Source organism: Oncorhynchus keta, chromosome 17 (genome assembly GCF_023373465.1).
Source record: "Oncorhynchus keta strain PuntledgeMale-10-30-2019 chromosome 17, Oket_V2, whole genome shotgun sequence".
Classification (NCBI taxonomy): Eukaryota; Metazoa; Chordata; class Actinopteri; order Salmoniformes; family Salmonidae; genus Oncorhynchus; species Oncorhynchus keta.
The window spans coordinates 57,744,251-57,770,714 of NC_068437.1; the positions used below are offsets into that span (position 1 = coordinate 57,744,251).

Below are 26,464 nucleotides of genomic sequence, written 5' to 3' on the forward strand. Positions count from 1 at the left end.
CTGATATCACTGTATGTAATACTGAGTGACTGACAGAGAGAGAACTGATATCAACACTCCTACTCTGTGCCATTGTGGATTGGTGCTACAGGAAAATAATGACGTGCCAGTACAATTATGGATATTACCGTATGCAAGGATGTTAACATGGTGCTTTCAGCCTTTCAGAAACAAAGAAAGTCTTATAACAGAGCACACTGGTCTGTCTATGTGCTCATCATTCAATGGGCTCAGTTCAAGTCTCACTTGTTCACTTCAAGAATGCTTTCCTTGTTCAGAATTATCTTGAAAAAACTTTTTTTTTATTTTCAAGCAGCATGCACTTGGCAATAAATCAACCCCCCAAAAAAAAAAAAGCACCACAATAACAATGTGAAATTAGAATGATAAAAGGAAAAATCCCTATGCGGCTGAATCCATGTCATGTGGTCACTGCTGCGGATGATAAATCGAGTCAAAAGACATTGGGACGCGAAAGCTGTTCTCCAGAAGTTTCCAGAGTTGCGCAATGAAATCTCGCTTGACACTCGGAAAAGAAAAGACAAGTTGTTCTGTGCCTTCGGACAGCTTCACGACAACTTTTCTTCGGATTTCTTCCAATAGAATTACAGAAGAACTGTCTCTCGTTTGTTACCTAGCAATAGCATACAACTGTCTGTAACGCAGTATGTTTGTGCCTCGGTGGATGTAAGATCCAGCGTCTAGATCACTGAGTTCTGTGTATGCGTATCGGATGTATGCGCCTAGATCACCGTGTTGTGTGTGTCAGTAGGGACTAGTGGAACACATCTGGAGAGGAAACAGTGAACTAAAAAGCTTGCTGGTTGCATATTTCACATTTAAAAAATTGGGGGAGGGGGGGAATTGTCAGGACTCAGGACAGGAAGTAGGATGGTGAGGGAGGGAGGTGGTTGTCTGGGACTCCCAGGGATGTTACGAGTTTTCTTGTTGGGGACTTGTGCTCTTACGGTCCTGAGCTCTGCAGGCTTGGTGTTCCTTCTGGTGCAACACATGAACCTGTCAGCCCACCTGGCCCGGTTGGATCTACAGCTCCAGGTGCTCTCAGAGACTTCTGGCGCCGTGCTGCATCATTCTACAGCAGTATCCCTCCGGGCCAGCAGGGACCCTGGAGAGGAGACTGATAGGTTGCAGGTGCTCTCAGAGGAATCTGGGTTGCAGACATCACCCCACAGGACGAGCAGGGACCCCGGAGAGGAAGCTTCCCACAGGACGAGCGGGGAAGACCCAGGCAGAGAGGAGGCAGAAAGGGAGCTGCAGCATGGCCGACCCCGCAATAAGAGGAGCCAGGCTGGGAAACACAAGACTAAGCGACAGCAGAAACGTGACGACAGGGACATGATGATAATGATGACATACTCTATGGTCCCGGTAAGAAATATTTACTACATGAATTAGAGGCAGTATGTTATGTGTCTACTAAGTGAGTTATAGTAGGTTATTTTTGTAATTTAGTGACTGGATATATTTTTATACTCCTTTCTCGTACTGATACCCCCGGTGGGAATTGAACCCAACAAAAACCCTGTGTGTCTACTAAGTGAGTTATAGTAGGTTATTTTTTATTTATTTTTTACCTTTATTTAACCAGGCAAGTCAGTTAAGAACAAATTCTTATTTACAATGACGGCCTAGGAACACAGTGGGTTAAACTGCCTTGTTCATGGGGCAGAACGACATATTTTTACCTTGTCAGCTCGGGGGATTCGATCTTGCAACTTTTCGGTTACTAGTCCAACGCTCAAACCACTAGGCTACCTACCGCCCCTCCACTCTAACCACTAGGCTACCTGCCGCCCCTCCACTCTAACCACTAGGCTACCTGCCACCCCTCCACTCTAACCACTAGGCTACCTGCCGCCCCTCCACTCTAACCACTAGGCTACCTGCCGCCCCTCCACTCTAACCACTAGGCTACCTGCCGCCCCTCCACTCTAACCACTAGACTACCTGCCGCCCCTCCACTCTAACCACTAGGCTACCTGCCGTCCCTCCACTCTAACCACTAGGCTACCTGCCGCCCCTCCACTCTAACCACTAGACTACCTGCCGCCCCTCCACTCTAACCACTAGGCTACCTGCCGCCCCTCCACTCTAACCACTAGGCTACCTGCCGCCCCTCCACTCTAACCACTAGGCTACCTGCCACCCCTCCACTCTAACCACTAGGCTACCCTGCCGCCCCTCCACTCTAACCACTAGGCTACCTTCCACCCCTCCACTCTAACCACTAGGCTACCTGCCGCCCCTCCACTCTGCCCACTAGGCTACCCTGCCGCCTCTACACTCTAACCACTAGGCTACCCTGCCGCCTCTACACTCTAACCACTAGGCTACCCTGCCGCCTCTACACTCTAACCACTAGGCTACCCTGCCGCCCCTCCACTCTAACCACTAGGCTACCTTCCACCCCTCCACTCTAACCACTAGGCTACCTGCCGCCCCTCCACTCTGCCCACTAGGCTACCCTGCCGCCTCTACACTCTGCCCACTAGGCTACCCTGCCGCCTCTACACTCTAACCACTAGGCTACCCTGCCGCCTCTACACTCTAACCACTAGGCTACCCTGCCGCCTCTACACTCTAACCACTAGGCTACCCTGCCGCCTCTACACTCTAACCACTAGGCTACCCTGCCGCCTCTACACTCTAACCACTAGGCTACCCTGCCGCCTCTACACTCTAACCACTAGGCTACCCTGCCGCCTCTACACTCTAACCACTAGACTACCTGCCGCCCCTCCACTCTAACCACTAGGCTACCTGCCGTCCCTCCACTCTAACCACTAGGCTACCTGCCGCCTCTCCACTCTAACCACTAGGCTACCTGCCGCCCTCCACTCTAACCACTAGGCTACCCTGCCGCCCCTCCACTCTAACCACTAGGCTACCTTCCACCCCTCCACTCTAACCACTAGGCTACCTGCCGCCCTCCACTCTGCCCACTAGGCTACCCTGCCGCCTCTACACTCTAACCACTAGGCTACCCTGCCGCCTCTACACTCTAACCACTAGGCTACCCTGCCGCCTCTACACTCTAACCACTAGGCTACCCTGCCGCCCCTCCACTCTAACCACTAGGCTACCTTCCACCCTCCACTCTAACCACTAGGCTACCTGCCGCCCCTCCACTCTGCCCACTAGGCTACCCTGCCGCCTCTACACTCTGCCCACTAGGCTACCCTGCCGCCTCTACACTCTAACCACTAGGCTACCCTGCCGCCTCTACACTCTAACCACTAGGCTACCCTGCCGCCTCTACACTCTAACCACTAGGCTACCCTGCCGCCTCTACACTCTAACCACTAGGCTACCCTGCCGCCCCTCCACTCTAACCACTAGGCTACCCTGCCGCCTCTACACTCTAACCACTAGGCTACCCTGCCGCCTCTACACTCTAACCACTAGGCTACCCTGCCGCCCTCCACTCTAACCACTAGGCTACCTTCCACCCCTCCACTCTAACCACTAGACTACCTGCCGCCCCTCCACTCTAACCACTAGGCTACCTGCCGTCCCTCCACTCTAACCACTAGGCTACCTGCCGCCTCTCCACTCTAACCACTAGGCTACCTGCCGCCCCTCCACTCTAACCACTAGGCTACCCTGCCGCCCCTCCACTCTAACCACTAGGCTACCTTCCACCCCTCCACTCTAACCACTAGGCTACCTGCCGCCCCTCCACTCTGCCCACTAGGCTACCCTGCCGCCTCTACACTCTAACCACTAGGCTACCCTGCCGCCTCTACACTCTAACCACTAGGCTACCCTGCCGCCTCTACACTCTAACCACTAGGCTACCCTGCCGCCCCTCCACTCTAACCACTAGGCTACCTTCCACCCTCCACTCTAACCACTAGGCTACCTGCCGCCCCTCCACTCTGCCCACTAGGCTACCCTGCCGCCTCTACACTCTGCCCACTAGGCTACCCTGCCGCCTCTACTCTAACCACTAGGCTACCCTGCCGCCTCTACACTCTAACCACTAGGCTACCCTGCCGCCTCTACACTCTAACCACTAGGCTACCCTGCCGCCTCTACACTCTAACCACTAGGCTACCCTGCCGCCTCTACACTCTAACCACTAGGCTACCCTGCCGCCTCTACACTCTAACCACTAGGCTACCCTGCCGCCTCTACACTCTAACCACTAGGCTACCCTGCCGCCTCTACACTCTAACCACTAGGCTACCCTGCCGCCTCTACACTCTAACCACTAGGCTACCTGCCGTCCCAGGTAGATAGTTATTGTAGGTTATTTTTGTAATTTAGTGACTGGATATATTTTTATACTCCTTTCTCGTACTGATGGGAATTGAACCCAACAAAAACCCTGGTGTTGCAAGTGCTGAGAGCCACACAGTTACACGCTTGTAACGCCAGGGTAGTGGGTTCGATTCCCGGGACCACCCATACGTAGAATGTATGCACACATGACTGTAAGTCGCTTTGGATAAAAGCGTCAGCTAAATGGCATATATTATTATTATTATTACCATAAGTGATGTGGTATGTAGAGTATAAACTGGAACAAGACTCTGCTACAGTTTAAGCTGTGACTTGTCACACGTTTTTTTTTCTTATGTGTGTAGATCATCATTTATGATTACACAACGTTAAGTTACTGTAGAGTTTGTTTTCGAGGAAGGAAGATTCAATCTGGAATAGTTTAGTATTCTCACTCTCCTCCATATGTTCAGAGTCATTTCCTCTTTTCAGTCTTCTGGGATTAGCAGAAAATGTCCTTCCCATGCCAAGAATCATCTCATTGGAAGTCTGTGGATATATGATTAAGAGGAGGAAAACTGAGCATGCATCTGAAATATATCCTATTCCCATGTATAGTGCACTACTTTTAGAAAAGGTTATGTAGGACCCTGGTCTAAAAGTAGTGCACTATATAGGGAATAGGGTTCTATAGGGCTCTGGTCTAAAGTAGTGCACTATATAGGGAATAGGGTTCTATTGGGCTCTGATCTAAAGTAGTGCACTATATAGGGAATAGGGTTCTATAGGGCTCTGGTCTAAAGTAGTGCACTATATAGGGAGTAGGGTTCTATAGGGCCCTGGTCAAAAATAGTGCACTATATAGGGAGTAGGGTTCTATAGGGCTCTGATCTAAAGTAGTGCACTATATATAGGAATAGGGTTATATAGGACCCTGGTCTAAAGTAGTGCACTATATAGGGAATAGGGTTCTATTGGGCTCTGGTCTAAAGTAGTGGATTATATAGGGAATAGGGTTCCATTTGGTACTCTGCCAAACTCATAGAAATATAAAAGAGCCGCTCTTGGAGCTCAGATGCAAAAAATATTTCTGTCCAACGTTTGGACAGACCAGCTGTCTTCACCAGGGTATGATGACAAACACTGCGAGGTGACTCGTTTATATCGTGTTAGAAGACACACACAGGTGTCTGTAATCATGGCCGGGGGTGGCCTGATATCATTGGTTAATTCTCATATATTAAAATAGCATACAAAAAAACATAAATGGATAGCGTAGATACAATTTCGCTACGTAAGCCTACAAAACATTTACAAAATCACAATAATCACAAGAATGTCTTCAGATCTGGAACGAATTGCAAAAATCGCTGAAGTTGGAGACTTTTATCTCCCTCACCAACTTTAAACATCAGCTATCTGAGCAGCTAACCGATCGCTGCAGCTGTACATAGTCCATCGGTAAATAGCCCACCCAATTTACCTACCTCATCCCCATACTGTTTTTATTTATTTACTTTTCTGCTCTTTTGCACACCAATATCTCTACCTGTACATGACCATCTGATCATTTATCACTCCAGTGTTAATCTGCTAAATTGTAATTATTCGCCTACCTCCTCATGCCTTTTGCACACAATGTATATAGACTCTTTTTTTAAAATAAATACAAAATAAAAATTTTACTTGTGTTATGGACGTGTTTATTGTTTTCTCAATGTGTAACTCTGTGTTGCTGTCTGTTCACACTGCTTTGCTTTATCTTGGCCAGGTCGCAGATGCAAATGAGAACTTGTTCTCACCTAGCCTACCTGGTTAAATAAAGGTGTTCTCAACTAGCCTACCTGGTTAAATAAAGGTGTTCTCAACTAGCCTACCTGGTTAAATAAAGGTGTTCTCAACTAGTCTACCTGGTTAAATAAAGGTGTTCTCAACTAGCCTACCTGGTTAAATAAAGGTGTTCTCAACTAGCCTACCTGGTTAAATAAAGGTGTTCTCAACTAGCCTACCTGGTTAAATAAAGGTGTTCTCAACTAGCCTACCTGGTTAAATAAAGGTGTTCTCAACTAGCCTACCTGGTTAAATAAAGGTGTTCTCAACTAGCCTACCTGGTTAAATAAAGGTGTTCTCAACTAGCCTACCTGGTTAAATAAAGGTGTTCTCAACTAGCCTACCTGGTTAAATAAAGGTGTTCTCAACTAGCCTACCTGGTTAAATAAAGGTGTTCTCAACTAGCCTACCTGGTTAAATAAAGGTGTTCTCAACTAGCCTACCTGGTTAAATAAAGGTGTTCTCAACTAGCCTACCTGGTTAAATAAAGGTGTTCTCAACTAGCCTACCTGGTTAAATAAAGGTGTTCTCAACTAGCCTACCTGGTTAAATAAAGGTGTTCTCAACTGGCCTACCTGGTTAAATAAAGGTGTTCTCAACTAGCCTACCTGATTAAATAAAGGTGTTCTCAACTAGCCTACCTGATTAAATAAAGGTGTTCTCAACTAGCCTACCTGGTTAAATAAAGGTGAAATAAAGATCTAAGACTACACTGAGACCGAAGGGTCTTTAAATGAAAGATCCAAGCTGTAGTTTAAGTTTCTGTTATTGTCACCGTTTCCCTTCACTTGTGTCTTTCAGATCAAGGTCCTGTTGGAACTATGTAACAGCACAAAATACATGTGTTTAACAGGTGCGTTGTTGTTGAAATAGCTCTTCTAATATCTAGGGTACACAGACAGGTAACAGACAGGTAACAGACAGGTAACAGACAGGTAACAGACAGGTAACACACAGGTAACACACAGGTAAGACAGGTAACACACAGGTAACAGACAGGTAACACACAGGTAACACACAGGTAACAGACAGGTAACAGACAGGTAACACACAGGTAACACACAGGTAACACACAGGTAACAGACAGGTAACAGACAGGTAACACACAGGTAACAGACAGGTAACAGACAGGTAACAGACAGGTAAGAAAAACACATTTGTTTTTTTGAAAACTACAATTATTAAAATAAAAAACATTAGCAACAGCCTTAATACAGACAGTACCTCATTGAAACGCTGTATGTTGCCTATTGCACAATGACATGGACATGAATACAAAAAGGTCCTAACCATTCGTTCCATCCTACATTACAGGCTCACCAGGACCTCCAGGTAAAACAATCAAGAACACTTTGCATCAATCAAAGCATGACAAAAGGGAAAAGGGTGGATACCTAGTCAGTTGTCCAACTGAAAGCCTTCAACTGAAATGTGTCTTCTGCATTTAACCCAACCCCCCCTCTGAATCAGAGAGGTGAAGGGGGAGGGGGGGGGGAGGGGGCTGCCTTAATCGACATCTACGTCTTCGGCGCCCCGGGGAACAGTGGGTTAACTGCCTCGTTCAGGGCCCGGGGAACAGTGGGTTAACTGCCTTGTTCAGGGCCCGGGGAACAGTGGGTTAACTGCCTTGTTCAGGGTCCGGGGAACAGTTGGTTAACTGCCTTGTTCAGGGCCCGGGGAACAGTGGGATAACTGCCTTGTTCAGGGCCCGGGGAACAGTGGGTTAACTGCCTTGTTCAGGGCCCGGGGAACAGTGGGATAACTGCCTTGTTCAGGGCCCGGGGAACAGTGGGTTGACTGCCTTGTTCAGGGCCCGGGGAACAATGGGTTAACTGCCTTGTTCAGGGCCCGGGAACAATGGGTTAACTGCCTTGTTCAGGGCTCGGGAACAGTGGGTTGACTGCCTTGTTCAGGGCCCGGGGAACAATGGGTTAACTGCCTTGCTCAGGGGCAGAACGATAGATTTTGTACCAACCTTTCAGTTACTGGCCGAATGTTCTAAAAAAAAAAAAAAAAAAGTTTTTAATGCATCTAGTCATACATGTAGTTATCGATGATCATACAGGATGGTATCTGTTCAAGGCACTCCGGGTGTGGATGGGAAGCCAGGAGTCAATGCTACGGAAGGCATATCAGGACCACCTGGACCTGCAGGGAGACGTGGGAAAAAGGTCAGACACTGTTGGTGGTCTGTGATTTATTTTTTGGTCCATGCACAAGTGTTCTATTATACATGTGCAGACCAGTGGAGGCTGGTGTCACCTTAAATTGGAGGACTTGTAATTAATTCTATTCCAGCCATGACAATGATTCCATCTTCCAATTCAAAGTGACACCAGCCTCCACTGGTACAGACCTAACGAAACTAAATAATTTAAAGAAATCAGTAAAAGAATTTAAAAAATCCATCCATAACTATCATGATGACCCCTTGCCTGTCCAGGTCTCCCTGGAGAGAGAGGGAGCCTGGGGTGAAAGGAGACGTGGGAGACCCTGGACCTCCAGGACTGAAGGACGAGACCTCCAATGACATCTTCATAGAGGGTAAAAGAGGGTAGAGTTCTCATTCTCTTAAAAATCTATTTTACTAGCTCACCTTACTAGCTTAATCCCCCTACTAGTCCATTTTACTATCTTAATCCCCCTACTAGTCCATTTTACTAGCTTAATCCCCTATTAGTTCATTTTACTAGCTCACCCTACTAGTTCACATCTTACTAGCTTAATCCCCCTACTAGTCCATTTTACTAGCTTAATCCCCTACTAGTTCATTTTACTAGCTCACCCTACTAGTCCATTTTACTAGCTCACCCTACTAGTCCATTTTACTAGCTTAATCCCCCTACTAGTTCATTTTACTAGCTCACCCTACTAGTCCATTTTACTAGCTTAATCCCCCTACTAGTTCATTTTACTAGCTTAATCCCCCTACAAGTCCATTTTACTAGCTTAATCCCCCTACAAGTCCATTTTACTAGTTTAATCCCCCTACTAGTCCATTTTACTATCTTAATCCCCCCTACTAGTTCATTTTACTAGCTCACCCTACTAGTTCACATTTTACTAGCTTAATCCCCTACTAGTTCACATTTTACTAGCTTAATCCCCCTACTAGTTCATTTTACTAGCTTAATCCCCTACTAGTTCACATTTTACTAGCTTAATCCCCTACTAGTTCATTTTACTAGCTTAATCCCCTACTAGTTCATTTTACTCGCTTAATCCCCTACTAGTTCATTTTACGAGTTTAATCCCCTACTAGTTCATTTTACGAGCTTAGTCCCCCTACTAGTTAATTTTACGAGTTTAATCCCCTACTAGTTAATTTTACGAGCTTAATCCCCTACTAGTTCATTTTACGAGCTTAATCCCCCTACTAGTCCATTTTACTAGCTTAATCCCCCTACTAGTCCATTTTACTAGCTTAATCCCCTACTAGTCCATTTTACTAGCTTAATCCCCCTACTAGTCCATTTTACTAGCTTAATCCCCCTACTAGTCCATTTTACTAGTTTAATCCCCCTACTAGTTCATTTTACAAGTTCATTTTACTAGTTCATTTTACTAGCTCCCATGACTAGTTCATCTTACTAGCTCACCCTACTAGTTCATTTTACTAGCTCACCCTACTAGTTCATCTTACTAGCTCACCCTACTAGTTCATCTTACTAGCTCACATGACTAGTTCATCTTACTAGCTCACCTTGCTAGCTTACCTTACTAGCTCACCTTACTAGCTCACCTTACTAGCTCACCTTGCTAGCTTACCTTACTAGCTCACCTTACTAGCTCACCTTACTATCTCACCTTGCTAGCTCACCTTGCTAGCTTACCTTGCTAGCTCACCTTACTAGCTCACCTTGCTAGCTTACCTTACTAGCTCACCTTACTAGCTCACCTTACTAGCTCACCCTACTAGTTCATCTTACTAGCTCACCCTACTAGTTCATCTTACTAGATCACCCTACTAGTTCATCTTACTAGATCACCCTACTAGTTCATCTTACTAGATCAACCTGCTCGTTCATCTTACTAGCTCAACCTGCTCGTTCATCTTACTAGCTCAACCTGCTCGTTCATCTTACTAGCTCACCCTACTAGTTCATCTTACTAGCTCACCCTGCTAGTTCACCCTGCTCGTTCATCTTACTAGCTCAACCTGCTCGTTCATCTTACTAGCTCAACCTGCTCGTTCATCTTACTAGCTCACCCTGCTAGTTCATCTCACTAGCTCACCCTGCTAGTTCATCTTACTAGCTCACCCTGCTAGTTCATCTTACTAGCTCACCCTGCTAGTTCATCTTACTAGATCACCCTACTAGTTCATCTTACTAGCTCATCCTACTAGTTCATCTTACTAGCTCACCCTACTAGTTCATCTTACTAGCTCACCCTGCTAGTTCATCTTACTAGCTCAACCTACTAGTTCATCTTACTAGCTCACCTCCTTACTAGTTCATCTTACTAGCTCTAGTTCACCCTACTAGTTCATCTTACTAGCTCACCCTGCTAGTTCATCTTACTAGATCACCCTCTAGTTCATCTTACTAGCTCACCCTAGTTCATCTTACTAGTTCATCTTCACTAGCTCACCCTGATCACCCTACTAGTTCATCTTACTAGCTAGATCACCCCTGCTAGTTCCTACTAGATCACCCTACTAGTTCTTACTAGATCATCATCCCTACTAGTTCATCTTACTAGCTCACCCTACTAGTTCATCTTACTAGATCACCGTACTAGTTCATCTTACTAGTTCACCTTACTAGAGTTCATCTTACTAGATCACCCTACTAGTTCATCTTACTAGCTCATCTACTAGTTCATCTTACTAGATCACCCTACTAGTTCATCTTACTAGATCACCTTACTAGATCACCCTACTAGATCACCCTACTAGTTCATCTTCTAGATCACCTACTAGATCACCCTACTAGTTCATCTTACTAGATCACCCTACTAGTTTCTTACTAGATCACCTCAGTTCACCTTACTAGATCACTCTAGTAGCTCACCCTACTAGTTCATCTTACTAGCTCACCCTGCTAGTTCATCTTACTAGCTCACCCTGCTAGTTCATCTTACTAGCTCACCATGCTAGTTCATCTTACTAGCTCACCCTGCTAGTTCATCTTACTAGCTCACCCTGTTAGTTCATCTTACTAGCTCACCCTGCTAGTTCATCTTACTAGCTCACCCTGCTAGTTCATCTTACTAGCTCACCCTGCTAGTTCATCTTACTAGCTCACCCTGCTAGTTCATCTTTAGCTCACCCTGCTAGTTCATCTTACTAGCTCACCCTGTTAGTTCATCTTACTAGCTCACCCTGCTAGTTCATCTTACTAGCTCACCCTGCTAGTTTATCTTACTAGCTCACCCTACTAGTTCATCTTACTAGCTCACCCTACTAGTTCACCCTGCTAGTTTATCTTACTAGCTCATCCTCAACTACATTTGAGCTACTAAACACTGATTTTGCAGATACTTACACAATTTATGTTTTACTTGCAATGATCATAATTGTATTAGATACTGTAAATGTTTTTCTGAGAAGCTTGTTCAGATCCTGTTTCTCTGGTTGTGTTCGAAGGGCCTCCGGGTCCAAGGGGTCCTCCTGGCCCTGCCGGTCCCCTGGTCTACCTGGCCCCCAGCGACCTTAGAGGACCCAGAACCCTCTAGAAATAGGACCATGAGAGCACAGTTGTTAGAGAACACCTGTTTCCATCAAGACAACATGTCTGACTCTCTGGGTGAGTATGCGGTTCAGAGATTCCACCAACAATGACATGCATTCATCCTCACTGTAAAACACTGTTCCATTTTTCTCTACACTCTTAGGTACAGAGAATGCAGCCACAAGCAGCGACACCTTAAATGTAACCAACGCAGAGACTGTTAATAGAACCATCAGGGCACAAGCCAACATGTCTTCGGGTGAGCATACTGTCCTGGCAGAGATTCCACCACCAACAACAACTCAGAATCACCATGTATGAACATAAATTTATTGCTCAGTGTAAAAACAACAACACTGTTGCATCTCTCTCCCCTTAGAGTCAGTGAATATGGCTTCAAGTAATGACATGAATGTAACTGACACCGAGAACGAGGAATCAAATAACCGACAAATGACATACATCGAGATTGTGGAAGAAGGACCTTGGAACGCAAGTGAGATTGTGGAAGAAGGACCTTTGAACCCAACCGAGATTGTGGAAGAAGGACCTTTGAACCCAACCGAGATTGTGGAAGACGGACCTTTGAACCCAACCGAGATTGTGGAAGAAGGACCTTTGAACACAACTGACAGCGAGATTGTGGAAGAAGGGACCTTTGAACACAACCAAGATTGTGGAAGACGGACCTTTGAACCCAACCGAGATTGTGGAAGACGGACATTTGAACGCAACTGACAGAGAGATTGTGGAAGACAGACCTTGAACCCAACCGAGATTGTGGAAGACGGACATTTGAACGCAACTGACAGAGAGATTGTGGAAGAAGGACCTTGAACCCAACTGACAGCGAGATTGTGGAAGAAGGACCTTGAACACAACCGAGATTGTGGAAGACGGACCTTTGAACCCAACCGAGATTGTGGAAGAAGGACCTTGAAAGCAACCGAGATTGTGGAAGAAGGACCTTTGAAAGCAACTGACAGAGAGATTGTGGAAGAAGGACCTTTGAACCCAACCGAGATTGTGGAAGAAGGACCTTTGAAAGCAACCGAGATTGTGGAAGAAGGACCTTTGAAAGCAACCGAGATTGTGGAAGAAGGACCTTTGAAAGCAACTGACAGAGAGATTGTGGAAGAAGGACCTTGAACCCAACCGAGATTGTGGAAGACGGACCTTTGAACGCAACTGACAGAGAGATTGTGGAAGAAGGACCTTTGAACCCAACTGACAGCGAGATTGTGGAAGAAGGACCTTTGAACACAACCGAGATTGTGGAAGACGGACCTTTGAACCCAACCGAGATTGTGGAAGAAGGACCTTTGAACCCAACCGAGATTGTGGAAGACGGACCTTTGAACGCAACTGACAGAGAGATTGTGGAAGAAGGACCTTGAACCCAACCGAGATTGTGGAAGAAGGACCTTTGAACCCAACCGAGATTGTGGAAGACGGACATTTGAACGCAACTGACAGAGAGATTGTGGAAGAAGGACCTTTGAACCCAACCGAGATTGTGGAAGACGGACATTTGAACGCAACTGACAGAGAGATTGTGGAAGACAGACCTTGAACCCAACCGAGATTGTGGAAGACGGACATTTGAACGCAACTGACAGAGAGATTGTGGAAGAAGGACCTTGAACCCAACCGAGATTGTGGAAGACGGACATTTGAACGCAACTGACAGAGAGATTGTGGAAGACAGACCTTTGAACCCAACCGAGATTGTGGAAGACGGACATTTGAACGCAACTGACAGCGAGATTGTGGAAGAAGGACCTTTGAAAGCAACCGAGATTGTGGAAGAAGGACCTTTGAAAGCAACCGAGATTGTGGAAGAAGGACCTTTGAAAGCAACCGAGATTGTGGAAGAAGGACCTTTGAACACAACTGACAGAGAGATTGTGGAAGAAGGACCTTGAACCCAACCGAGATTGTGGAAGAAGGACCTTGAACGCAACTGACAGAGAGATTGTGGAAGAAGGACCTTTGAACCCAACCGAGATTGTGGAAGAAGGACCTTTGAACCCAACCGAGATTGTGGAAGACGGACCTTGAACGCAACTGACAGCGAGATTGTGGAAGAAGGACCTTTGAACCCAACCGAGATTGTGGAAGGACCTTTGAACGCAACTGACAGAGAGATTGTGGAAGAAGGACCTTTGAACCCAACCGAGATTGTGGAAGACGGACCTTTGAACGTAACTGACAGAGAGATTGTGGAAGACGGACCTTGAACGTAACTGACAGCGAGATTGTGGAAGAAGGACCTTTGAACCCAACCGAGATTGTGGAAGATGGACCTTTGAACGCAACTGACAGCGAGATTGTGGAAGACGGACATTTGAACGTAACTCACACCGAGATTGTGAAAGAAGCAGCATTTAGGAAAACTGGTATGAAACTATTTAAATCTATAAAGGGGTTGAATTAGGATGGTGAAGGTATTAAAATTGTCTTCATAATTGATTGCATCTTCCCTATTTCCCCCAATGACACCTTGAATGTAACCGACATAGAGGATGCGAAAGAAGAACCTGTTTGGAAAGCTGGTATCAAAACTATTTGTTCATAGGCAACACTGGGGGTTCAATTGGGATGTTGAAGGTAGATTATTGTCCTTCATAATTGGTTGGATTTTGTCAACAGAAGGCCTTAAAGTCTTCACTGTTCCTCAATGTAACCGCAGCATTTGAAGGTACAGCCTGGAAGCTTAGTTTGTACTACTGCACTATACCTTCAACCTTTACTCGTGAGCGCCCCTAGTGGAAACTGTTGCTGAGTGATATTTCAAACATTGTCATTATTTTAATTTCCATGTTTCTCTTCGTATCCATAGAATACATTATCAAAAGCATAACGTGCTTTCCAAACGTCACTAAAATGGAAACAACATTTGGAGTTTGGATGCAAGATGCAGCTGAACGATTGAACGATAACCACATTTGGATGGCTGGACACTTTTCAGGTACAGTGTTTTTGGTTTTGTCGTAAAGGAAATACCAGTAACATTGAGGAACCGTGTTTTAATAAAATAGGGAAAACTCAAGGCCAAAGAAATAAATCAGCTGGTACAATACATCACATAAGTTGCAACAATGAATCCATTTCCAGTAGAAAGATACTGTGTGTGCGCGATTTACATTTGGCTTTCAGGTCGAGTCTTGCAGGAGTACAAGAGCATTGCATCATTTCCTAACGGCAGGTCTATTGACATGAGGAAGTTCTACCAGGGTTGTGGCCACATCATCTACAATGGGTCTGTTTACTATCACAATGCAGGAACCTCGAAAGTTGTCAAGTAAGTGTTTCTTTACTGCAGTTGAAAGCAACACGTATATTATCAGGTAAAAAAATATATATATTTTGTACATGATTCTAAGTGTTTTATCCATTCTCAATATTTTGCTTTTACAGGGATAACCTGAAGACCAGGAGATTACAGACACTGGCCATTGAGGATGCTCTTTACCACAATCGAACCTATCTCTTCCACAACTCCAAGACGTACTTTAAGTTTGCTGTGGACGAACGGACTGTGGCTCATATATGCTTCAGCTATCAGTGGAACCGTGATGGTGGCCAAGTTAAACCATAAGAGGTTTTCTGTGTCGTCTGTGGTTAGCACGCCCTATCCTGTACCGAACGCTGGGAATGCCTTTGTTGCATGCGGAGTTCTGTATCTGACTGACACCAAAGATACAAAAGTCACACATGCCTTTGACTTAATGAAAGAGAAACCTTTGAATGTAAGTTTGGATCTCAGATCAGCCAATGGTATAATGGCCATGTTGTCATATTATCCCGAAAATCAGCTTTTGTACATGTGGGACAACAGCTATGTGAAAATATGCCAGGCTTATTTTACTTTGGATCAAAAAAGTCTAGTCAAATGTTGTGGTCGTAAATAAATCTTATGATCGTAAACAAATCTTATGATCGTGGGAGACATTCTGCCTAGGAGAATACAGTCAGTCACAATGCAGAGAAGGTTCTATTAACAATCAGAGCACACACCCAGCAAGACAACACCCATCAAGCCTACACCCATCAAGCCAACACCCATCAAGCCAACGCCCATCAAGCCAACGCCCATCAAGCCAACGCCCATCAAGCCAACGCCCATCAAGCCAACGCCCAACAAGCCAACGCCCAACAAGCCAACGCCCAACAAGCCAACGCCCAACAAGCCAACGCCCATCAAGCCAACGCCCATCAAGCCAACGCCCATCAAGCCAACGCCCATCAAGCCAACGCCCAACAAGCCAACGCCCAACAAGCCAACGCCCAACAAGCCAACGCCCAACAAGCCAACGCCCATCAAGCCAACGCCCATCAAGCCAACGCCCATCAAGCCAACGCCCATCAAGCCAACGCCCATCAAGCCAACGCCCATCAAGCCAACGCCCATCAAGCCAACGCCCAACAAGCCAACGCCCATCAAGCCAACGCCCAACAAGCCAACGCCCATCAAGCCAACGCCCATCAAGCCAACGCCCATCAAGCCAACGCCCATCAAGCCAACACCCATCAAGCCAACGCCCAACAAGCCAACACCCATCAAGCCAACGCCCATCAAGCCAACACCCATCAAGCCAACGCCCATCAAGCCAACACCCAACAAGCCAACGCCCAACAAGCCAACATGTGACTGTTCTAATTTTGTAAGAATTTGAGTGTCATAAAATATAAATTTTTGTATAATATTTTTCATCAATATTTTCTTCTTCTTCTCATTCATTTTGTACAATTACCAATAAAAAACATGTTTTCTTTTCCTATTTTACAGTAATTCTCTATCTGATCCTCAATTCAATCAACTGTAAATCCAGCCCTCATTCCCTTTCAAAGTTTGATAATGCAATACACTACATACACTAAAGTCTGACCTCAAAACAAATAGAAAAAAACTACATTCTGTAACAACGCGAACAGAACAAGGCTCAGTAAACAGAATATCAGATCAATAAAGACATGACACAATCTATATTTAGGCTAGTTAAAAACATAGTAAACAAAAGGTGAATGTAGACTCAAATAACCAAAACATAGCCTACTACGGTGAGATGTATCCTGTAGCGGTCTTGCCAAACAAATAGTCCTTAAAATAATAATAATAAATACATTTTTAAAAATCATTCAAAATCACAGCAGAAGCAAATCCAGGAAGAAAATTAAAAAAATATGGGACTACCAATCACAGCCGGATGTGATACAGCCTGGATTTGAACCAGGGACTGTAGTGACACCTTTCACACTGAGATGCAGTGTCTTAGACCACAGATTTTGCGCCAACCTGGCACTCAATTATTTAAACTTTTCCCTGGTTTTATACAGGGACATAAAACTAACACGGAGGGGGCTCAGCCCCTTTTGCACACTCGTGGTGCTGGGGCCTATGGGGAGTGGGGGTCTAGGCCATCCTTAAATTGGAGAATTGTGCATTATTATTCTTAATTCTATGTATTAAAAAAACGGTGTATATTTTTCTCCATACCTCTTGCTTGAGCTGTCTGTGTCCTCCTGACTGGTGACTATTTTTTTATTTACAAAATATGCTTCTCTGATCAAATATTGAAAGGACTGTGACTCTTATTCAGTACATACATGTTCGTTGTTGGTTGCTTTTCTAAAAAGTCTACCAGCCATGTCAGCTAAAATAGTTATACACGCTGGCTACTCTTAACTTGATTGAAAGCCTGAAATGGATTACTCGCTAGTTATGAGGCTGGGAAACCTTATCTGGCCTGTCGTTTACACACGTGAGGAGTCTAAACGAATCAGCAAGTCTGGAAGTTCCTAATTCCGAATTGCAGTGTAAACGCGGTATAAAGTTGAAGCGGTTTACCCCATTATATCTGAACGGTGACACATTGGTATATGAATGACATCGTTGACCCGCTAATAAAACCTACACCGTCGCAGTGACTCCACCAAATTGTGCTCCGGGAAGAAACTTGTCAAGCCTCGTTTCGGTTCCATCGTGCTTCGCGTACACTTCAAAAAGGTAAGGTTTGGGTTTTCTAGTAAACTATATATTGTTAAAGCCACATAGCTAACCAGTTGACATGTTTTAGTTATGTTTCACCGGATAACTAAGTTGGCTAAATGACCTCTAATCCGGATTGATCACTTGTTTTTCTGTCGCTTGCCGTGTTTCCTACATAATATAAATTAACTAGTTGCCCCACTGGCTTCCAAGTCCGGCCTCGTCCTTCCAGCTATAAGGGTGTTTTATTTTTGTATTTTCACGTTTGTAGAATAACTTGTAAGTCACGTAGCTGAGGACCACAACTTGTTGACGGGTGAACCTGAATAACTAGTTGGTTATATTGTTAGTGAGGAGTTTAGTTCCGTCAGATGTTTACGTGACTTTGTTTTACTTATCTAACTGTGTCCTAGGTATCTACAGTACCTAACGATTGCCCGGGTTGATTCATGCTGGTTAGTAGTTAATCCTGTTTTATCTGTGTTTTATTTGCTAGACATTGATTGACTAAAGTATGTCCTGTACATGCACATCGGCCGTGAGGATATTCTTGAATTCAGCACACAGAGGTAACGACACTTTGTAATCTTAATAAATTGTCATAGATAATAATAATAATAATAATAATCTAAACGCGTCTCTAGCTAAACTTTTTTTTTTTTTTTTAACAGGACGTCCTGTTTCATTACTTTAATACATTTTGGGTGTGAGAATTGTGTGCGATGTCACAAATGTAGCGCACAGCTCGCTGTATTTCCGTAATGCCAGATGTTGATATTGACATGGTAAACAACACCTTAGACTAAGTGATGATTAATGATTTCCGGGAAAGGCTGATCTAATGATTGGCTGATAGAGGAGGGGAAACGAGGCATAGAATTTGAATGAATCATTCTATATCTATGGAACGGGGAAGTTTGTCTGACCTAATATATATATATATATATATATATATATATATATATATGAATCATGGCCATCCAGAAATAAAAACTACCAAGTTTAAGGATTATGATAACATAGGCCTAAAAATTTGGTTGCATGGTGTTTCTGTTGTACAGGACTGTCTTGTTCTCGTATTCAACTGTATGCTTTGAGCAGACCTGGTTCTTGTGAAGCTCACCTGCCACCCAGAGTCCGAGTCAGATCCTTCCATGAAACGGCAGTGTGTTTCGTTGCCAAAGATGGAACAACCAAGGATGGATCCAGCGACAGTGGAAAGGTAAACACATCTGTTTGGTTTACAGAATGAATCACCCCGTGGTGACTGGACCCAGATCTGTTTGGTTTTCACAATGAATCACCCTGTGGTGACTAGACCCAGATCTGTTTGCCCTCTTTACAGAATGAATCACCCCGTGGTGACTAGACCCAGATCTGTTTGCCCTCTTTACAGAATGAATCACCCAGTGGTGACTAGACCCAGATCTGTTTGCCCTATTTACAGAATGAATCACCCAGTGGTGACTGGACCCAGATCTGTTTGCCCTATTTACAGAATTAATCACCCGTGGTGACTAGACCCAGATCTGTTTGCCCTATTTACAGAATGAATCACCCTGTGGTGACTAGACCCAGATCTGTTTGCCCTATTTACAGAATGAATCACCCAGTGGTGACTAGACCCAGATCTGTTTGCCCTATTTACAGAATGAATCACCCCGTGGTGACTAGACCCAGATCTGTTTGCCCTATTTACAGAATGAATCACCCCGTGGTGACTAGACCCAGATCTGTTTGCCCTATTTACAGAATGAATCACCCCGTGGTGACTCGACCCAGATCTGTTTGGACTTGTCTCGTCAACTCCTATGGTCATTGCCAAACTTGACATAACAACGTGCCAAGGATGACTTGTTCCCAGATCTGTTTATGCTGGTGGTGGTGACATCTTTAATAGAACTATTGAGTTGAAATGGAATTGGGGCCCCATCTCTGGTGGTGACAAGACACAATAATAGACTTTGTAATAAATACAGTGTTTTTTTTTTTTTTTTCAAGCAGTGACAATGACATAGCTTCCTATCTGTGACTACATTGCATTCACGATAGTGTCTCTCTCTCTCTCTCTCTCTCTATTGTGTTCGTCATATGCAGAAGAACCTCAGTGAGGGAAAGAGACTTCCAGGCTCTTCTGGTGGATCAGGGAAGGGGGGTAACCAGCTGCACTGTCCCAAATGTGGAGACCCATGTACACATGTGGAGACCTTTGTATGTGAGTACCTTTAAAAAAAAAAAAGGTTTTTAGAAGGAATAAGATACGATGTTCACACAGGCTGTATTTTCTAGTTGTAGAGAAAGCAGTGGTAATAACGATTGACTTGTCACTACTATTGTATGAAATCAGAGACGGAAAAAGGGAAGCATTTCAATGTTGTTTTGTTGTTGTTCAGTGTCAACACGTTTTGTAAAGTGTGAGAAATGCCATCACTTCTTCGTGGTGCTCTCCGAGACGGACTCTAAGAAGGGTCTGAAAACAGAAGCAGAGTCGCCCGTTGAGGCCTTCACACAGAAACCTCCCCCGCCACCCAAAAAGGTACGTGCACCAATGACCATAAAGAGGAACTGGTTCTTGTTTCTCCTGTTTTTGTTGTTGTTGATGTGATGGTTATCGTCAAACAGGAATGACGATGATGATGCTGCAGGTATACCTGGAGCTATAATGCATTCCATACATTTTTTTTTGGGGGGTTACTGGGCAAATTTCAGGTCTACAACTTCAACTTTGTGAAAATTCTGTACAACTTCCAGAGTTAGTTTTACTGTGAACACTGAGGCCTTACCACCATGAAGTTAGTTTTACTGTGAACACTGAGACTGTACCAGCATTAAGTTAGTTTTACTGTGAACACTGAGACTGTACCAGCATTAAGTTAGTTTTACTGTGAACACTGAGACTGTACCTGCATTAAGTTAGTTTTACTGTGAACACTGAGACTGTACCAGCATTAAGTTAGTTTTACTGTGAACACTGAGACTGTACCTGCATTAAGTTAGTTTTACTGTGAACACTGAGGCTGTACCAGCATGAAGTTAGTTTTACTGTGAACACTGAGACTGTACCTGCATTAAGTTAGTTTTACTGTGAACACTGAGACTGTACCAGCATGAAGTTAGTTTTACTGTGAACACTGAGGCTGTACCCGCATTAAGTTAGTTTTACTGTGAACACTGAGGCTGTACCCGCATTAAGTTAGTTTTACTGTGAACACTGAGGCTGTACCAGCATGAAGTTAGTTTTACTGTGAACACTGAGGCTGTACCTACTTTAAGTTACAGTTTTACTGTGAACACCGAGGCTGTACCAGCATTAAGTTAGTTTTACTGTGAACACTGAGGCTGTACCAGCATTAAGTTAGTTTTACTGTGAACACTGAGGCTGTACCTGCATTAAGTTAGTTTTACTGTGAACACTGAGGCTGTACCTGCTTTTAAGTTACAGTTTTAAGTGGCCAAGTCGGATACTATGGCTATTTGATCATAATGTGGGCCTACCATCAAGAACAATGGAGAAAATGCATCCCATAATATAAACAAATGTTGAGGTAGGATATATGATCACACCGGTAATAGATTCGTTGTTATATTACTTGTGAGGCACAGCTGAGTGAGCAGACATTTAAATTATTAGCTTTTTATTTTACTGGGCTGATGGTGCCTGTATCTGAGGGAGAGAGCGGCAGACTGAGGGAGAGAGCGGCAGACTGAGGGAGAGAGCGGCAGACTGAGGGAGAGAGCGGCAGACTGAGGGAGAGAGCGGCAGACTGAGGGAGAGAGCAGCAGACTGAGGGAGAGAGCAGCAGACTGAGGGAGAGAGCAGCAGACTGAGGGAGAGAGCAGCAGACTGAGGGAGAGCAGCAGACTGAGGGAGAGAGCAGCAGACTGGGGGTCAGTCTCTGCAGAGGGAGAGAGCAGCAGACTGGGGGTCAGTCTCTGCAGAGGGAGAGAGCAGCAGACTGGGGGCCAGTCTCTGCAGAGGAGAGAGCAGCAGACTGAGGGAGAGAGCAGCAGACTGAGGGAGAGAGCAGCAGACTGAGGGAGAGAGCAGCAGACTGGGGGTCAGTCTCAGCAGAGGAGAGAGCAGCAGACAGGGTCAGTCTCAGCAGAGGAGAGAGAAGCAGACAGGGTCAGTCTCAGCAGAGGGAGAGAGCAGCAGACTGAGGGAGAGAGCAGCAGACTGGGGGAGAGAGCAGCAGACTGGGGTCAGTCTCAGCAGAGGGAGAGACAGCAGGTGAGGGAGAGACAGCAGGTGAGGGAGAGAGCAGCAGACTGGGGGAGAGAGCAGCAGACTGGGGGGAGAGAGCAGCAGACTGGGGAGAGAGCAGCAGACTGGGGGAGAGAGCAGCAGACTGGGGGAGAGAGCAGCAGACTGGGGGAGAGAGCAGCAGACTGGGGGAGAGAGCAGCAGACTGGGGGTCAGTCTCTGCAGAGGAGAGAGCAGCAGACTGAGGGAGAGAGCAGCAGACTGAGGGAGAGAGCAGCAGACTGGGGGTCAGTCTCTGCAGAGGGAGAGAGCAGCAGACTGAGGGAGAGAGCAGCAGACTGGGGGTCAGTCTCTGCAGAGGGAGAGAGCCGCAGACTGAGGGAGAGAGCAGCAGACTAGGGGTCAGTCTCTGCAGAGGGAGAGAGCAGCAGACTAGGGGTCAGTCTCTGCAGAGGGAGAGAGCAGCAGACTGAGGGAGAGAGCAGCAGACTGGGGGCCAGTCTCTGCAGAGGGAGAGAGCAGCAGACTGAGGGAGAGAGCAGCAGACTGAGGGGAGAGAGCAGCAGACTGGGGGTCAGTCTCAGCAGAGGGAGAGAGCAGCAGACAGGGTCAGTCTCAGCAGAGGGAGAGAGCAGCAGACAGGGTCAGTCTCAGCAGAGGGAGAGAGCAGCAGACAGGGTCAGTCTCAGCAGAGGGAGAGAGCAGCAGACAGGGTCAGTCTCAGCAGAGGGAGAGAGAAGCAGACAGGGTCAGTCTCAGCAGAGGGAGAGAGCAGCAGACTGGGGGAGAGAGCAGCAGACTGGGGGAGAGAGCAGCAGACTGGGGTCAGTCTCAGCAGAGGGAGAGACAGCAGGTGAGGGAGAGACAGCAGGTGAGGGAGAGAGCAGCAGACTGGGGGAGAGAGCAGCAGACTGGGGGAGAGAGCAGCAGACTGGGGGTCAGTCTCTGCAGAGGGAGAGAGCAGCAGACTGAGGGAGAGAGCAGCAGACTGAGGGAGAGAGCAGCAGACTGAGGGAGAGAGCAGCAGACTGGGGAGAGCAGCAGACTGGGGGAGAGAGCAGCAGACTGGGGGAGAGAGCAGCAGACTGGGGGTCAGTCTCTGCAGAGGAGAGAGCAGCAGACTGAGGGGAGAGCAGCAGACTGAGGGAGAGAGCAGCAGACTGAGGGAGAGAGCAGCAGACTGGGGGTCAGTCTCTGCAGAGGGGAGAGCAGCAGACTGAGGGAGAGAGCAGCAGACTGGGGGTCAGTCTCTGCAGAGGAGAGAGCCGCAGACTGAGGGAGAGAGCAGCAGACTAGGGGTCAGTCTCTGCAGAGGGAGAGAGCAGCAGACTAGGGGTCAGTCTCTGCAGAGGGAGAGAGCAGCAGACTAGGGGTCAGTCTCTGCAGAGGGGAGAGCAGCAGACTGAGGGGAGAGAGCAGCAGACTGAGGGAGAGAGCAGCAGACTGGGGGTCAGTCTCAGCAGAGGAGAGAGCAGCAGACAGGGTCAGTCTCAGCAGAGGGAGAGAGCAGCAGACTGGGGGTCAGTCTCTGCAGAGGGAGAGAGCAGCAGACTGGGGGTCAGTCTCTGCAGAGGGAGAGGCAGCAGACTGGGGGTCAGTCTCTGCAGAGGGAGAGGGCAGCAGACTGGGGGTCAGTCTCTGCAGAGGGAGAGAGCAGCAGACTGGGGGTCAGTCTCTGCAGAGGGAGAGAGCAGCAGACTGGGGGTCAGTCTCTGCAGAGGGAGAGCAGCAGACTGGGGTCAGTCTCTGCAGAGGAGAGAGCAGCAGACTGGGGGTCAGTCTCTGCAGAGGGAGAGAGCAGCAGACTGGGGGTCAGTCTCTGCAGAGGGAGAGAGCAGCAGACTGGGGGTCAGTCTCTGCAGAGGGAGAGAGCAGCAGACTGGGGTCAGTCTCTGCAGAGGGAGAGAGCAGCAGACTGAGGAGAGAGCAGCAGACTGAGGAGAGAGCAGCAGACTGAGGGAGAGCGCAGCAGACTGGGGGTCAGTCTCTGCAGAGGGAGAGAGCAGCAGACTAGGGGTCAGTCTCTGCAGAGGGAGAGAGCAGCAGACTGAGGGAGAGAGCAGCAGACTGAGGGAGAGAGCAGCAGACTGGGGGTCAGTCTCAGCAGAGGGAGAGAGCAGCAGACAGGGTCAGTCTCAGCAGAGGGAGAGAGCAGCAGACTGAGGGAGAGAGCAGCAGACTGAGGGAGAGAGCAGCAGACTGAGGGAGAGAGCAGCAGACTGACGGAGAGAGCAGCAGACTGGGGTCAGTCTCTGCAGAGGGAGAGAGCAGCAGACTAGGGGTCAGTCTCTGCAGAGGGAGAGAGCAGCAGACTGAGGGAGAGAGCAGCAGACTGACGGAGAGAGCAGCAGACTGGGGGTCATTCTCTGCAGAGGGAGAGAGCAGCAGACTAGGGGTCAGTCTCTGCAGAGGGAGAGAGCAGCAGACTAGGGGTCAGTCTCTGCAGAGGGAGAGAGCAGCAGACTGAGGGAGAGAGCAGCAGACTGAGGGGTCAGTCTCAGCAGAGGGAGAGAGCAGCAGACTGAGGGAGAGAGCAGCAGACTGGGGGTCAGTCTCAGCAGAGGGAGAGAGCAGCAGACAGGGGTCAGTCTCAGCAGAGGGAGAGAGCAGCAGACAGGGTCAGTCTCAGCTGAGGGAGAGAGCAGCAGACTGAGGGAGAGAGCAGCAGACTGAGGGAGAGAGCAGCAGACTGAGGGAGAGAGCAGCAGACTGGGGGTCAGTCTCAGCAGAGGGAGAGGGCAGCAGACTGGGGAGAGAGCAGCAGACTGGGGGTCAGTCTCAGCAGAGGGAGAGAGCAGCAGACTGAGGGTCAGTCTCAGCAGAGGGAGAGACAGCAGACTGGGGGAGAGAGCAGCAGACTGGGGAGAGAGCAGCAGACTGGGGGAGAGAGCAGCAGACTGGGGGAGAGAGCAGCAGACTGGGGAGAGAGCAGCAGACTGGGGGAGAGAGCAGCAGACTGGGGAGAGAGCAGCAGACTGGGGTCAGTCTCAGCAGAGGGAGAGAGCAGCAGACTGGGGGTCAGTCTCAGCAGAGGGAGAGAGCAGCAGACTGAGGGAGAGAGCAGCAGACTGAGGGAGAGAGCAGCAGACTGAGGGAGAGAGCAGCAGACTGAGGGAGAGAGCAGCAGACTGGGGGTCAGTCTCTGCAGAGGAGAGAGCAGCAGACTGAGGGATTGAGCAGCAGACTGGGGGTCAGTCTCAGCAGAGGGAGAGAGCAGCAGACTAGGGGTCAGTCTCTGCAGAGGGAGAGAGCCGCAGACTGAGGGAGAGAGCAGCAGACTAGGGGTCAGTCTCTGCAGAGGAGAGAGCAGCAGACTAGGGGTCAGTCTCTGCAGAGGGAGAGAGCAGCAGACTGAGGGAGAGAGCAGCAGACTGAGGGGTCAGTCTCAGCAGAGGGAGAGAGCAGCAGACTGAGGGAGAGAGCAGCAGACTGAGGGAGATAGCAGCAGACTGGGGGTCAGTCTCAGCAGAGGGAGAGAGCAGCAGACAGGGTCAGTCTCAGCAGAGGGAGAGAGCAGCAGACTGGGGGTCAGTCTCAGCAGAGGGAGAGAGCAGCAGACAGGGTCAGTCTCAGCAGAGGGAGAGAGCAGCAGACAGGGTCAGTCTCAGCAGAGGGAGAGAGCAGCAGACTGGGGTCAGTCTCAGCAGAGGGAGAGGGCAGCAGACTTGGGAGAGAGCAGCAGACTGGGGGTCAGTCTCAGCAAAGGGAGAGAGCAGCAGACTGAGGGTCAGTCTCAGCAGAGGGAGAGAGCAGCAGACTGAGGGTCAGTCTCAGCAGAGGGAGAGAGCAGCAGACAGGGTCAGTCTCAGCAGAGGGAGAGAGCAGCAGACAGGGTCAGTCTCAGCAGAGGAGAGAGCAGCAGACTGAGGGAGAGAGCAGCAGACTGAGGGAGAGAGCAGCAGACTGGGGGTCAGTCTCAGCAGAGGGAGAGAGCAGCAGACTGGGGGTCAGTCTCAGCAGAGGGAGAGAGCAGCAGACAGGGTCAGTCTCAGCAGAGGGAGAGAGCAGCAGACTGAGGGGAGAGCAGCAGACTGAGGGAGAGAGCAGCAGACTGGGGGAGAGAGCAGCAGACTGGGGGAGAGAGCAGCAGACTGGGGGAGAGAGCAGCAGACTGGGGGAGAGAGCAGCAGACTGGGGGAGAGAGCAGCAGACTGGGGGAGAGAGCAGCAGACTGGGGGTCAGTCTCTGCAGAGGGAGAGAGCAGCAGACTGAGGGAGAGAGCAGCAGACTGGGGGTCAGTCTCTGTAGAGGGAGAGAGCCGCAGACTGAGGGAGAGAGCAGCAGACTAGGGGTCAGTCTCTGCAGAGGGAGAGAGCAGCAGACTAGGGGTCAGTCTCTGTAGAGGGAGAGACCCGCAGACTGAGGGAGAGAGCAGCAGACTAGGGGTCAGTCTCTGCAGAGGGAGAGAGCAGCAGACTAGGGGTCAGTCTCTGCAGAGGGAGAGAGCAGCAGACTGAGGGAGAGAGCAGCAGACTGAGGGGTCAGTCTCAGCAGAGGGAGAGAGCAGCAGACTGAGGG

General features: G+C 47.8%; 3 protein-coding genes and 2 long non-coding RNA genes across 8 annotated transcripts in view; 3 read left to right on the plus strand and 2 right to left on the minus strand.

The window, feature by feature from the left end:
- Positions 1-865: 865 nt before the first annotated feature.
- On the plus strand, positions 866-12,488 carry LOC127908481 (uncharacterized). The gene is made up of 7 exons (XM_052467044.1): positions 866-1,389; positions 6,877-6,928; positions 7,390-7,407; positions 8,158-8,246; positions 11,666-11,825; positions 11,914-12,009; positions 12,130-12,488. The coding sequence occupies exons 1-7, from the start codon at positions 892-894 to the stop codon at positions 12,486-12,488; spliced, it is 1,272 nt and encodes a 423-aa protein (XP_052323004.1). The 5' UTR covers positions 866-891.
- Positions 2,285-3,434, minus strand: LOC127908506 (uncharacterized). The gene is made up of 3 exons (XR_008067511.1): positions 3,234-3,434; positions 2,973-3,104; positions 2,285-2,421 (listed from the first exon to the last, which is right to left on the minus strand). It is a non-coding gene; the product is annotated as an uncharacterized LOC127908506 (long non-coding RNA).
- Positions 12,489-12,624: 136 nt separating the features above from the next.
- Positions 12,625-14,143, minus strand: LOC127908499 (uncharacterized). Of its 2 annotated transcripts, XR_008067482.1 has the most exons (8): positions 14,024-14,143; positions 13,875-13,985; positions 13,741-13,806; positions 13,533-13,631; positions 13,175-13,246; positions 12,966-13,142; positions 12,757-12,855; positions 12,625-12,685 (listed from the first exon to the last, which is right to left on the minus strand). It is a non-coding gene; the product is annotated as an uncharacterized LOC127908499 (long non-coding RNA). The 2 variants fall into 2 exon arrangements; XR_008067481.1 differs by lacking the exons at positions 12,966-13,142; positions 13,175-13,246 and having other exon boundaries at positions 12,637-12,685.
- Positions 14,144-14,599: 456 nt separating this feature from the next.
- LOC127908482 (histidine-rich protein PFHRP-III-like) lies at positions 14,600-16,404 on the plus strand. The gene is made up of 4 exons (XM_052467045.1): positions 14,600-14,721; positions 14,910-15,054; positions 15,171-15,339; positions 15,715-16,404. The coding sequence occupies exons 1-4, from the start codon at positions 14,637-14,639 to the stop codon at positions 16,402-16,404; spliced, it is 1,089 nt and encodes a 362-aa protein (XP_052323005.1). The 5' UTR covers positions 14,600-14,636.
- Positions 16,405-17,593: 1,189 nt separating this feature from the next.
- The window catches only part of LOC118375962 (ATP-dependent Clp protease ATP-binding subunit clpX-like, mitochondrial), a 34,074-nt gene continuing 25,203 nt past the window's right edge, over positions 17,594-26,464 (plus strand). The window contains exons 1-5 of one of the 3 annotated variants that reach the window (XM_052466767.1): positions 17,594-17,760; positions 18,239-18,311; positions 18,804-18,964; positions 19,840-19,957; positions 20,136-20,278. In XM_052466767.1, the coding sequence (XP_052322727.1) occupies positions 18,257-18,311; positions 18,804-18,964; positions 19,840-19,957; positions 20,136-20,278 (477 nt within the window). In that variant the 5' untranslated portion in view covers positions 17,594-17,760; positions 18,239-18,256. Of the gene's footprint in view, positions 17,761-18,039; positions 18,059-18,155; positions 18,312-18,803; positions 18,965-19,839; positions 19,958-20,135; positions 20,279-26,464 lie in introns of those variants that run through there. The other 2 variants (XM_052466768.1, XM_052466769.1) reach the window with 2 other exon arrangements.

What these genes read in the sequence shown, in the direction of transcription:
- LOC127908481 (XM_052467044.1), top strand. Translation starts at nt 892, where the DNA reads ATGGTGAGGGAGGGAGGTGGTTGTCTGGGACTCCCAGGGATGTTACGA. An exon ending in TGACATACTCTATGGTCCCG is followed by an intron (nt 1,390 to 6,876) that starts GTAAGAAATATT and finishes TGTGTCTTTCAG; the next exon opens with ATCAAGGTCCTGTTGGAACT. An exon ending in CAGGGAGACGTGGGAAAAAG is followed by an intron (nt 8,247 to 11,665) that starts GTCAGACACTGT and finishes TTGTGTTCGAAG; the next exon opens with GGCCTCCGGGTCCAAGGGGT.
- LOC127908482 (XM_052467045.1), top strand. Translation starts at nt 14,637, where the DNA reads ATGGAAACAACATTTGGAGTTTGGATGCAAGATGCAGCTGAACGATTG. An exon ending in GGAACCTCGAAAGTTGTCAA is followed by an intron (nt 15,055 to 15,170) that starts GTAAGTGTTTCT and finishes TTGCTTTTACAG; the next exon opens with GGATAACCTGAAGACCAGGA. An exon ending in GGAACCGTGATGGTGGCCAA is followed by an intron (nt 15,340 to 15,714) that starts GTTAAACCATAA and finishes CATTCTGCCTAG; the next exon opens with GAGAATACAGTCAGTCACAA.